The sequence below is a fragment of the Nelumbo nucifera genome, chromosome 8 (genome assembly GCF_055504915.1).
Source record: "Nelumbo nucifera cultivar China Antique chromosome 8, China Antique-T2T, whole genome shotgun sequence".
Classification (NCBI taxonomy): Eukaryota; Viridiplantae; Streptophyta; class Magnoliopsida; order Proteales; family Nelumbonaceae; genus Nelumbo; species Nelumbo nucifera.
Window position 1 is genome coordinate 38,790,486 of NC_142656.1, and position 12,684 is coordinate 38,803,169.

Sequence of the window (12,684 nt, forward strand, 5' to 3'; positions counted from 1 at the left end):
TTAGACGGGACTGTATGGATTGATCAACGTTTATTTGTTTTGTTTACCTACGACTGGGTCTACTTATATTTTAGAGAAGAGTTGACTTGATTTCCTACTTTATTTGGGTATGCCTGGATCGTTTCTGTCAGTTTTGATTTGATTGGTTTCCACGGTTTGGTTAGATTTGGATAATCTGTAATTGCTTCTACTTAGGAATGGATAGACTCAGTTTCATAGGAGTTGGAAAAATAGGTTTGATTAAGCTTAACTATATTCGATTTCTATTAAATTGTTTTCTCTATGTTGCGTTTAATTCATTTGCATCAGGGTTGGTTGGTTAGAAAGGGAATAATCTAAAATTGTCCGTATCTTATTTCGTGTGGGTTGACTCTATTTTATTTTTTAACTTGATAAATTAGGTCGGTTTGGATGTATTGGATTGTTTGGACTGATTTCAGCAACGATTTTCTTTGATGACATCATTCCGGTTTGCTATCGATAGTTTTGGTTGGATTTTTTAAATAAAGTGAATTATTTTTTCGTATGATTTTGCTTTATCAGTTACGGAATGATCGTTTCGGCCGAGATGAAATGGTTGTGTGGGTTCCAATTTGGGTTGGCCAGGTTGGCTTTTGTTAGAGCTCTGTTCTAATAGACTCTATTGGGTGGATAGTTGTAAAATGCTAAGAGTGATTGTTGTTCGTAGTTTGGTCCTAATAGCTTAATGTGTAATTCGTTAGGATTTTCGAAGATTTCTCTGGCTATGAAATTGTTAGTGCTTTGAAATATTTGACAATGAAATATCAAAACATCTTTTTTGATACTTAGAAGCTTAAGTTAGTTGTTTTAGCACAAGGACGTTTACATCGTTAGAGTAGATTAGACAGGATTGTATGGATTGATCAACATTTATTTGTTTTGTTTACCTACGAGTTGGTCTACTTATATTTTAGAGAGGAGTTGACTTGATTTCCTACTTTATTTGGGTATGCATGGTTCATTTCTGTCAGTTTTGATTTGATTGATTTTTGATTAGTTTGCCACGGCTTAGTTAGGTTTGGATAATCTGTAATTGCTTCTACTTAGGTATGGATAGACTCAGCTTCATAGGAGTTGGAAGAATAGGTTTGATTAAGCTTAGCTATATTCGATCTCTACTAGATGGTTTTTCTATGTTGAATTTAATTGATTTGCATCAGGGTTGGTTGGTTAGAAAGGGAATAATCTAAAATTGTGCGCATCTTATTTCAAGTGGGTTGACTCTATTTTAGTTTTTGATTTGATAAATTAGGTCGGTTTGGATAATATTGGATTGTTTTGACTGATTTCAGCAACGATTTTCTTTGATGGCATCATTCTGGGATGCTATCGATAGCTTTGGTTGGATTTTTTAAATAAAGTGGATTATTTTTTCCTAAGCTTTGGCTTTGTCAGTTTCAGAATGATCATTTCGGCCGACATGAAATGGTTGTGTGGGTTCCAATTTGGGTTGGCCAGGTTGGCTTTTGTTAGAGCTTTGTTCTAACAAACTCTATTGGGTGGATTGTTGTAAAATGCTGAGTGTGATCATTGTTTGTAGTTTGGCCCTAATAGTTTAATGTGTTATTCGTTAGGGTTTTCAAAGACTTTTCTCGTTATGAAATTGTTAGTGCTTTGAAATATTTGGCAATGAAATAGCAACAGATCTTTTTTGATTCTTAGAAGCTTAAGTTAGTTGGTTTAGCACAAGGACGTTTACATCGCCAGAGTGGATTAGCTTGAATCGGATCCTATAGGTTCTGTTTGGCACTTATAAGTCTGAGTGAGTGGATTTAGCTTATTTAGGGAGATAAAAAGGGTAAAAGAGAAAATGTTGCCTTTAGGGGGTGTAATGAGCTCGGTACTTGTTGGTTGATGTGATTTATGTCAAGTTATTGATCTATGCTTTTTTACGTTCTTTAAATGGGTTTGTTTGGATTGGTCGTTGTTTATTTGCATTGTTTTAAATTTATTAGGTAAGGTTTCAGTTTTTGATGGAGCGAAGTTGATTTCCCAACTTCTCTAAATATGTTGGTTTTGTTTAACTTAGATTTGGGAGATTATGCAGCCTGTGGTATAAGTTATAATGGGTTTGTTTAATTAAGAATAGTGTGATTAGAGTTGTAATAAGCTCTATTCTTGTGGCTTAAATTGATTAAGACAAGTTTCTTCTTTGTTTTGTTTTAGATTGTTTAGACAGGACTGTATGGATTGATCAACATTTATTTGTTTTGTTTTTCTACGACTTGGTCTACTTATATTTTAGAGAGGAGACGACTTGATTTCCTACTTTATTTGGGTATGCATGGTTCATTTCTGTCAGTTTTGATTTGATTGATTTTTTATTGGTTTGCCACAGTTTGGTTAGTTTTGGATAATCTATAATTGCTTCTACTTAGGTATGGACAAAATCAGTTTCATAGGAGTTGGAAGAATATGTTTGATTAAGCTTAAACTATATTCGATTTCTACCAGATGGTTTTTCTCTATGTTGAGTTTGATTCATTTGCATTAGGGTTGGTTTGTTAGAAAGGGAATAATCTAAAATTGTGCGCATCGTATTTCGAGTGGGTTGACTCTATTTTAATTTTTGACTTGATAAATTAGGTCGGTTTGGATAGTATTAGATTGTTTGGACTGATTTCAGCAACGATTTTCTTTGATGGCATCATTCTGGGATGCTATCGATAGTTTCGGTTGGATTTTTTAAATAAAGTGGATTATTTCTTCCTAATGGCTTTATCAGTTACGAAATGATCGTTTCGGCCGATATGAAATGGTTGTGTGGGTTCCAATTTGGGTTGGCAGTTTGGCTTTTGTTAGAGCTCTGTTCTAACAGACTCTATTGGGTGGATTGTTGTAAGATGCTGAGAGTGATTGTTGTTCGTAGTTTGGCCCTAATAACTTTATGTGTTATTCGTTTGGGTTTTTGAAGATTTTTCTAGCTATGAAATTGTTAGTGTTTTGAAATTTTTGGCAATGAAATAACAAAACATCTTTTTTGATCCTTAGAAGCGTAAGTTAGTTGGTTTAGCACAAGGACGTTTACATCGTCAGAGTGGATTAGTTTGAATCGGATCCTATAGGTTTTGTTTGGCACTTATAAGTCTGAGTGAGTGGATTTAGCTTATTTAGGGAGATATAAAGTTTATAAGAGAAAATGGTGACTTTAGGGGGGGTAATGAGCTCTGTATTTGTTGGTTGATGTGGTTTATGTCAAGTTATATCTCTATGCTTTTTTTACGTTGTTTAAATGAATTTGTTTGGATTGGTCGTTGTTTATTTGCATTGTTTTGATTTTAGTAGGTAAGGTTTCAGTTTTTGATGGAGCAGAGTTGATTTCCCAACTTCTCTAAATATGTTGGTTTTGTTTAACTTAGATTTGAGAGATTATGCAGCCTGTGGTATAAGTTATAATGGGTTTGTTTAATTAAGAATAGTGTGATTAGAGTTGTAATAAGCTCTATTCTTGTGGGTTAAATTGATTAACACAAGTTTCTTTTTTGTTTTGTTTTAGATTGTTTAGACAGGACTGTATGGATTGATCAACATTTATTTGTTTTGTTTATCTACGACTTGGTCTACTTATATTTTAAAGAGGAGTTGACTGGATTTCCTACTTTATTTGGGTATGCCTGGTTCGTTTTTGTCAGTTTTGATTTGATTGATTTTTTATTGGTTTGCCACGATTTGTTTAGTTTTGGATAATCTGTAATTTCTTCTACTTAGGTATGGATAGAGTCAGTTTCATAGGAATTGGAAGAATATGTTTGATTAAGCTTAGCTATATTCGATCTCTACCAGATGGTTTTCTCTATGTTGAGTTTGATTCATTTGCATCAGGGTTGGTTGGTTAGATAGGGAATAATCTAAAATTGTCCGCATCTTATTTCGTGTGGGTTGACTCTATTTTAGTTTTTGACTTGATAAATTAGGTCGGTTTGGATAATATTGGATTGTTTGGACTGATTTCAGCAATGATTTTCTTTGATGAAATCATTCTGGGTGCAATAGATAGCTTTGGTTGGATTTTTAAAGTAAAGTTAATTATTTCTTCCTATGATTTTGCTTTATCAGTTACGGAATGATCGTTTCGGCCGACATGAAATGGTTGTGTGGGTTCCAATTTTGGTTGGTCAGGTTGGATTTTGTTATAAATAGGTTATGAAGAGGTATGAAGAAAAGGTAGGTGCTGGATCAGAGAAGAACAGTCACAATTTCAAACATTGTGACTATTTAAAAAGTAGTTAACAATTAATGACTATTATTTTGAATTGTGCCTCTTGATCACACCCGATCGAATCGTGACCGTTGACCTCATCAACGGTGATCAACGGTTAGCGTCGCACCAAAACCAAAGTTGCCCTTCGCGAGCCACGCGGATGCGCACGAAGTGCGAGCAAAGTGCGCCTCTAAAGCACCTCACTACGCCGCACACACGTATGCACGCGTGTTGTGCGGTATCAAACCCCCATACTCTCCTCTATTATTTCTAAGGAGTGTAAATCAGCTCCTATTAAAATATTGAAAACAAAGCTTATAATTTTCCAATGTGGGACATTTCAAAACTGGGTTTTGTAAGAGAAAAGTTAATTTTTCAATCAAGTGTGCAGGTGTAATTTCATTATGTAATTGACCAATCAAACCCATTGGATTTAATCTCTTATGAGATTAAAATCCAATACGCCACACAACGGTTGAAGTGACCCGTCAAGCACTTCTTTGCTTCAACCAATTGGTTATTTTAATTAAAAACAAATTTACAAAATTACCCCTAAAAGGGGCGGGGTGATATTAAGAACAAATTAAAACATGTTGCCATTGCACTACACAATCATTTGGGAGTTATAGCGACTTTAGGCATGTAACGCCGACATGCATGAGATTTTTATATGCATTGCTCGACAAAAATACACTCAGCCCAATCCTAGTAGAATTCACAAGGGGCTGCACACTTTACTCAGGTGCTCCTCTACACATGTTTCTTGATAGGATACCTTCTATCAATTCATACGGGGGCTGTAAACATAACGTGATACTAATGACTGGAATTTTTCTTGACAGAAAACCTTCCATCAAGAAACAGGAGCGCTAATTTACAAGAAACACCGATCTATACTATACGAATAACTAAACATCACCACGACTTCACCCCCACTGACACCTTCAATGCTCTATACATGACTTGAATGGTCTATAAAACATTACAAGCCAATATAACAACACCAATAAAGAGAAGCTCAATTCTAATAGACAATCCCAAATATGCTCTCAATTTCAATAGGACGCAAAATCACCGAAATCTTTTTTTTTTCTATGACACGCATGAGCCCACAATTCGTAGTAAGTCAATCAACTCCCCATTCTCAATTATCTAATCATGAAGATCCCAAAGAGTTCTTATCGATAAAAATACTCTTATCAATAAGTAGAGGGGGCTAATTGTAAGTACATGTAATTTGTCACCATTAGATTTGTAATAAATATCCTAGATAAGAACTGTATAGAGAAACCCTGGATGGAGAGAGTGCTATGGTTGACCTGGGCAAGACGATAGACAATGTTTAAGGTATCAGAACAACTAAGATACCTCTGTAACAACATGACAACACTTTACAAAGGCAATGTAGGGCTCATACACTTGCGATGAGCATAAAGTGTCATTCTAAACCTACGGCAAGCATTGGACAGTGTCACATGCCTATGATGAATGGTAGGCATTACTCAAAACTGACAACGAACGATTAAGCACCTATTCACAGTCGACTTACACTTCTTATAGTCATAGCAAGTTGCGGCAGGGCATCTCGAGGATAATTGATAAAATACTCGAACACGTCAGTTGACTAAAGACCTTGTCTCGACACGTAGCCACGAGAAAACCTATGAAGGGATGTAGCCAACACGTGCTATGTGAGAACCCTCAATAAAAAAGAAACTTTATTCCTAAAAGATCTCGTGGAGATGTGACGAAACTCTAGTGGAGTTTACTTGATGGCTGACGTGAGAGATAAGATTCCCTTCTCTAATAAAAAAAACTCTTTTTGGGATTCTTCTCTTTATAGTCTTGGAATCCCCTCTAAGGGGGAGAGACAAGTCACGAGAGACATAAAAACTCCCAGAATTCCCTAGTGAAAGACCTTATAACCTTCTCTCGAAGATAATTAAGTTTATCCATAACTTTGATTCGAAGTCAACCCCAAGGAGACCATTCTCTTCTCTATAAGTGTTTAAAACATATATAAAAAATAATCATCAATAAAAGTTATAAAGTAAATATTTATTTATAAAGTTATAAAGTAAATATATATTAAATTAAATGAATACCAAAAAATTATGTTTTAAATTAAGTTTGCCTGTATTATTTCAGTTTTACTGGTGAAAGCCCTCCCGTTTTGTAATCTTGCCTTTTCGTAGATTCATACTTAATCACCTCATGCATATCTCCTAATGAACCCCCCATGCGGGTTAAACCCATCCTTTTCTCACGCGTTGGAAAGACCGAAAGACCCAGGGATCGGAAAAAGGACAAAGAGTGGCCAAAGCAAAGTAACCGTCACGGGAAACCCAAAGCCCCCACCAACACTTTGCTAGCATACGCCCATCCTTTCTGCGCACGTTATCAACAGTTTAACCGGGAGCGCATGTTAGCATGTCTCCGGGTACCGGTCGAAGGTTTCGTTTTTAAACAGCTCTTATTTTTTGTAAACAGCTCACGCTTATGCTTCCCGACTAATCCATTCACAAATTAATAAACAGAGACCATTTAATCCCTTTATAAATAAATAAACAGAGAGACAGATGGTTTTTTTTTTTAACAAATCTATTTTTTATTTTTAACAAACCCAGTTTGAGAGAGAGAGAGAGAATTTTCAATTTTATTTTGGGAAATTTAGAATTCAGTCCACCTCATAGACTTCTATTAGTTTGAGTGATAGAGATGTCAACGGCAACAGACACAGCTCCTCTCTAATATTAAAATCTTTTATACTAGAGACGCAGCAATTATAGTTGCAAGCCCAATAACGAAAGCTTTCGGAAAATGTCAGGCTTTTTTTTTTTTTTGTATCTGAGTAGTTGCAGAGATCTTTTGTACTGATCCTGATAAATAAAATGTTTTTCTTTATCTCTTCGAGCAGCAACTTTGAAACCCAGATGATACCTTTATAATTAGGAAACCAAATTTGTCTTTTGTTTCTCTTATGTCTTCATTGGTTCCTCCTTCAGCTCGCTTCCTGTTTGTTCTGAATCGCTTTTGAAATAGAAAATAGAAGTGGTTTCAGAAGGAAGATTGGTTCAATGCGGTATCTCAGAAAGGGTAGCTTGAAGAGGCTTTTCTCAGTTCGCAGACGCAGCTTCGAGGAAGAGAATTTGAATGAAAATGAGAATACTGAGCAGGACAGCAAGGAAGCAATGGTAGGTCTGCCAGAACCGGAGCCATCTCCGAAACCCACATGGAGATGCTTTTCTTATGATGAAATCGTTGAATCTACTAATGGTTTTAATTCAGGTTTGTTTCTTAAAATTTAAGAAGACCCAGTTTTGTTCTGGTAATATTCGATTCTTGTTTGTTAAAGGAGTCGATTCATGTGTTTTGGTTTGATGGGTATCAGATAATATGGTCGGGAAAGGTGGATATGCAGAGGTTTATAAGGGAGTTCTGAAAGATGGACGGGTAATTGCTGTGAAAAGGCTAAGCAGAGCTTCAACAGATGAGAGGAAGGAGAAGGAATTCTTAACAGAGCTTGGAACAATTGGCCACGTTCACCATCCAAATGTGTCGGCTCTGTTGGGTTGCTGTATCGACAATGGCCTTCATCTCATCTTCGAGTTCTCCTCCCACGGTTCTGTTGCATCTCTTCTGCACGGTATTTCTGCAAAAATCTTAGTTTTCTGATTGGGATTAGTATTGATTTAATATTTGCTGAAATGGGTGCGTTTTTGTAGAAGAGAATTCGGCACCTATCGCCTGGAAAATAAGGTATAAGATCGCTATCGGAACAGCTCGGGGCCTCCATTACTTGCATAAAGGCTGTCCAAGAAGGATAATTCACAGGGACATCAAGGCTTCTAATATTCTCTTGACAGTAGATTTCGAACCTCAGGTGGACCTCTGGAACAACTCTCTGTTCTGTTGTGTAATTTGACAGAAGCTCGGTTTTTGTATAGTTCGATTAGCTTGATTGTCTGAATTGTATTAGATTTCTGATTTCGGACTGGCGAAATGGCTTCCATCTCAATGGACTCATCACTCCATTGTTCCAATAGAAGGAACATTTGGGTATGTAACTCCAGTAATTTTTCTTCGGTAGTTAAATCAATGGAAATTGATAGATGGAGGGGAATTTGAGTTTGTTCATCACTGTATTCATGTTGTCAGGTACTTAGCACCTGAATACTTCATGCATGGGATTGTAGATGAGAAGACTGATGTTTTCGCCTTTGGAGTCTTCCTCCTTGAGATCATCTCTGGCAGGAAGCCAGTTGATGGATCTCATCAAAGCTTGCTTAATTGGGTATTGCTTCTTCACCGCTTTTTCATAGTAAATGTTAATAATGCCATTAAATGCTTGTTCATTAGTATATTGTAATCTTGTACATACATATATTCAGGGTTCTGCTTGAACTGCCTGAATCTGAATATGGGTCTTAGTAGATTGATTAAATTTTACTTATCTGAGATTAATTAGTTATAATCTTGATAGGCAAGGCCTCTCTTGAAAGAAGGGGACATAGAAAGGTTAGTAGATCAGAGGCTCAGAGGTGAGTATGATGTTACACAGCTGAAGAGACTCACCTTCACAGCATCTCTATGCATTAGAGCATCGGCCACATGGCGTCCAACGATGAGTGAGGTAATTTAGTTAGGTTATCTGTTACTTTCTTGCCACCCTTGTTATACACTTAATGAATATAGTTATATTCTCAGGATCTTTGCTGTGTGGTTCTACTCTTGGATACGTTTATGGAACTGGGGGAATTTCTTTTAGACAGAAATATGTTATTGTTTGAGCTCACATTGCTTTCTTATTTCGTAGACTCAAAAGCTGTCTTCATTTCTGTTCTAATTTCTTATTTCACAGGTGAATTGCATAACCACCCCTTAATTAGATGCTATATCATCATCGAAAGGACCATTTTATCATATAATTATTTATTATTCTATGAACCTAATTGGTTGACCTGCCATGTGCCTAATAAATTATCTAAATTGAGCTGGGATTTTTGTAATTTGATCTTATTAATATAATGCTATATTGTCAACTTTCATTCAAGAAACGTGTTTGTTTGGCTGGGAATGACTTTCTATACCTTATTATATCGCTTTCACCAGTGAGACTTAACATTTCTGATTTGGGTTTTTGTGGTGTTGGTGAGAGTAATTTGGGTTTTCTTCGCAATGTTTGAGTAATTGCTGATGTTTAATCCTACCTAACACAAAACGCCAATCTGCTAATACAGGAAAAGAAAAACTCACTCTTCAAGGGAAAAAGAGGATCAGGAAATGACCACAAACCTGCTAGATTTTTCTGGTTAATACATCTCTATTTTCTGTTCATGTGGACCTCATATTCTTCTTTAACTGAATAAGACAAATTTGCTCCTCTTTGGATCTTGTGAGCATTGCAGTGAAAGGTTAACCACTAGAGTGCAGTGTCCTCATCTGTTTAACAAGTGAAGCAAGTAAAGTGCTTGTGTAGAAAGAAACAGCTTTCTGTCTTTATTGGCATATTCTCCTTGTGGAGTAACACATCAACTAATTGAGAAATGGACTTAATATGGATTCTGGAATATAAAATTGAGATTGGAAGCAATTGTTCTGGCATATCTAAGTAGAAAAGAAAAAGCAAAATAACATTTTTATTTTTTAATTTTTACTGATAGTTTGGTTGGAAATACAGGTATTAGAGGTAATGGAGGAGGGCGAGATGGATAAAGAATGCTGGAAAATGCCAGATGAAGAAGATGATGAAGAAGAATTTTGGGGCTTTGAGGATCTAGAATGCGAGTGCAATAGTCCTTTCTCAACATCCCCTCAGGATTCGATCTCAACGGCGAGCTCTTAGAGCCGGAAAATTAAGATAGTAAATTTGACAACCTAACCCTGCTTTCCTGGACCTGTATATATATATACAGTACATACATGAACGAGGATAAAGGATAAAGAAGATTGAATTATCATACCTACCTGTCTCCTCTGCATTCATTGTCTCCTGTGGATGTACAGTTGTAATTTTTGATTCTATATCATTTCATTAAGAACTGGTGGAATTGTGAGAGAAGCCAAAAATTGTTTGCAGAGCAACAATATTGGGTTAACAAATTCCTCCAAATTAATGAATAATGGGCTTACCCAACTGTTTTTTAAAATCATAAAGACCTTTGATCCATGGGCTAATTGAGTTAACCCCAACAGCTCCTGATCACATATTTGATCAATGGGAGCAGTTGATAAAAGTTGATAGAACAGGGCCACATGGACTGTGACTGCACAATGTAATGGTTTCAGGTTCAGAGTGCCATGTGGACAAAGTCACAACTGGCACCTCAGAAGCTATGTCAAGATCATCTCAAACAGCTAGGATGGTAGCATTATTAACTGGTGGCCCCAGAACCCCGAAAACGCCAAAACATATTAAACTGCTTGGACAGAGATTCATTTTTAATATTGGTATATCTTCGATTTATTCATTAAAAGTTTTTATTTGATTTGTTTATAAAATCGAAAAAAAATAATAATAAAATTATTATTGACAATTAGACGCCATTAAACACCAACACAATGTTAAACATGCATATAAATCAAGGCCATCTATTAAGAGTTTTTATGAATACGGCTGACCATGATCAGCTAAATGCTCAAATAGTGCCAATGTGACAGAGTGTATTGAAAAAAGCACCACGGTTCTAAACACTCGGCATATATTTTCTATTAGAATGCTTTCAAGTAATATATTGTCCGGTGCTTGTAAAAACAACCTTGTATATTTAGGGTTGGTTTGAGAGTCCATTTATCTGAATCTCAACCAAAGCTGTGGCAGTTGACAGAACAGATAGACTTAACACCGCAATAGTGGGGAGCAATCATAAATCCATCATGGGTGTTAGTTGAAAATGCATTGTGGAGAGAGAGAATTATTTGAGTTTTGGAATTATCTAAGCTTTGTGTTGATATTCCTTTCAAGTTCTAATTATTGCTGGTGGGGGTTGTTGAACTTAAAAGACATTGCAGTGGTAGTGCAACGATAATAACGATAACGTACTTACCCAAAAGTACCAATAGTGGGATAGGTTTGAAAACGTATAATAATATCAACGAAGACCGCATGGATATTATCTATAAGTTTACCCTTTCTTTTCCTACAATATCAAAAGAGCCTTATTTTATTTTTAACTACTTGTCTCTTACCCCTTTTTAGATTGGAATAATTGGGAGAAAAAATAAAGGGAATTCGATCTTTAGAATAATTTTCTTTAATAAATTCTTCAGGAACCAAAAAAAAAAAAACTTTCTAAAATTCCAAAAATTTCGTGAAAGGAATAGGAGTTGAATTTATAAGGTGGCTAGAGATTGAATTTTCATTTCACTTACCAAAAGAAAGAAAAAAACAAAAGCTTCATTTCTGATATGATAATGGAGATATATGCATGGGAACTCTTTAGCATAATTTCCTTCAATAAATTCTTCTTTCTTTTTTTCTTTAGAATAAATTCTTCAAAGATCCAAAAATAAAAAATAAAACTTTACCACGTGGCTAGAGATTAATTGGAGTTGGTAGGTCTGCAGAGATGGATATATATATATATATATATATATATATGCTAAAGATAACAAGCTTGTTTTGTTTATTGAGTTTTATGACTTCATTTCTACGTTTCCATTAAATTATTAGATTGACGCTTCATTTCTGATATGATAATAATGGAGATATATGCAGGCTGAAGGCCTGCAAACCAGACCTTGTCACTAGAATAAGCTCTCAAGTATGAAATTTCAATTGTGATGATATAGTCAATTCAAAGGAGAGATCAAGGTTTAAAATATCAATATGTTCGATACATCAGTAGGGGTGTATGGGACGATATCAATATTTCTTTATTTTTTTAAATCAGTTCAAAAGGATTGTTTTAATTAAGATTCCTCCACCCCTGAATCGGTCAAAACCCTGATATATCTTTTGTAGAGGCGTATTAAAGAGCTCCTGAAATAATACATATTGACTAATACGAACCGATACTTGTTGAAACTTTAAACCTTGAAGAGATCATACACTAAAATAATAGACACCTGTACTGAACCCGTTAGTGCACATGGCTGAAGGGAAGAGCATCCGGAAAGGATGCATTTGACACCCTAAAAAAATGAGGGTTGAGTAATATAGCTGGATAGAAGGCTACAAAACCCGTGAACCTCTGTAGAGCCTCATAGCTTGTGACCTGTCTATAATTCAAAGGATCAGAATTCAGAGCCTACCATTAGATGGGTCCCACTATATAGATTAACTCAGCCAAAGATAAGCTTGCAGCTTGATTGCTTGCTACTGTGTAATTTACTGTGAAAGTAATCTGACGGAGGAAAATGCCAAGGAAATTGGATTAATACAACTCAAATGGCCACTTTCATTATTGCATTACAGAAAAGGATAATAAACAAGGGAAACGTTGGTCGAAAGAAATCCTTTT

General features: G+C 35.7%; 1 protein-coding gene across 4 annotated transcripts; it reads left to right on the plus strand.

Annotated features, from left to right (window-relative positions):
- Positions 1 to 6,815: 6,815 nt before the first annotated feature.
- On the plus strand, positions 6,816 to 10,184 carry LOC104590677 (Protein kinase superfamily protein). 4 transcript variants are annotated; one of them, XM_088894065.1, is made up of 8 exons: positions 6,835 to 7,510; positions 7,614 to 7,868; positions 7,948 to 8,105; positions 8,202 to 8,281; positions 8,381 to 8,516; positions 8,706 to 8,855; positions 8,930 to 9,083; positions 9,903 to 10,184. In XM_088894065.1, exons 1-8 carry the CDS (start codon positions 7,300 to 7,302, stop codon positions 9,935 to 9,937), a joined length of 1,179 nt encoding a protein of 392 aa, XP_088750191.1. In that variant the 5' UTR covers positions 6,835 to 7,299; the 3' UTR covers positions 9,938 to 10,184. The 4 variants fall into 4 exon arrangements, with proteins under 4 accessions (XP_088750190.1, XP_088750189.1, XP_088750191.1 ...); XM_088894064.1 differs by lacking the exon at positions 9,903 to 10,184 and having other exon boundaries at positions 6,816 to 7,510; positions 7,951 to 8,105; positions 8,930 to 9,606; XM_088894063.1 differs by lacking the exon at positions 9,903 to 10,184 and having other exon boundaries at positions 6,829 to 7,510; positions 8,930 to 9,606.
- Positions 10,185 to 12,684: the final 2,500 nt, after the last annotated feature.

Coding starts and splice junctions, on each gene's coding strand:
- LOC104590677 (XM_088894063.1), top strand. CDS start 7,300: ATGCGGTATCTCAGAAAGGGTAGCTTGAAGAGGCTTTTCTCAGTTCGC. Junction 7,511..7,613: donor TACTAATGGTTTTAATTCAG/GTTTGTTTCTTA, acceptor GATGGGTATCAG/ATAATATGGTCGGGAAAGGT. Junction 8,856..8,929: donor GGCGTCCAACGATGAGTGAG/GTAATTTAGTTA, acceptor TTATATTCTCAG/GATCTTTGCTGTGTGGTTCT.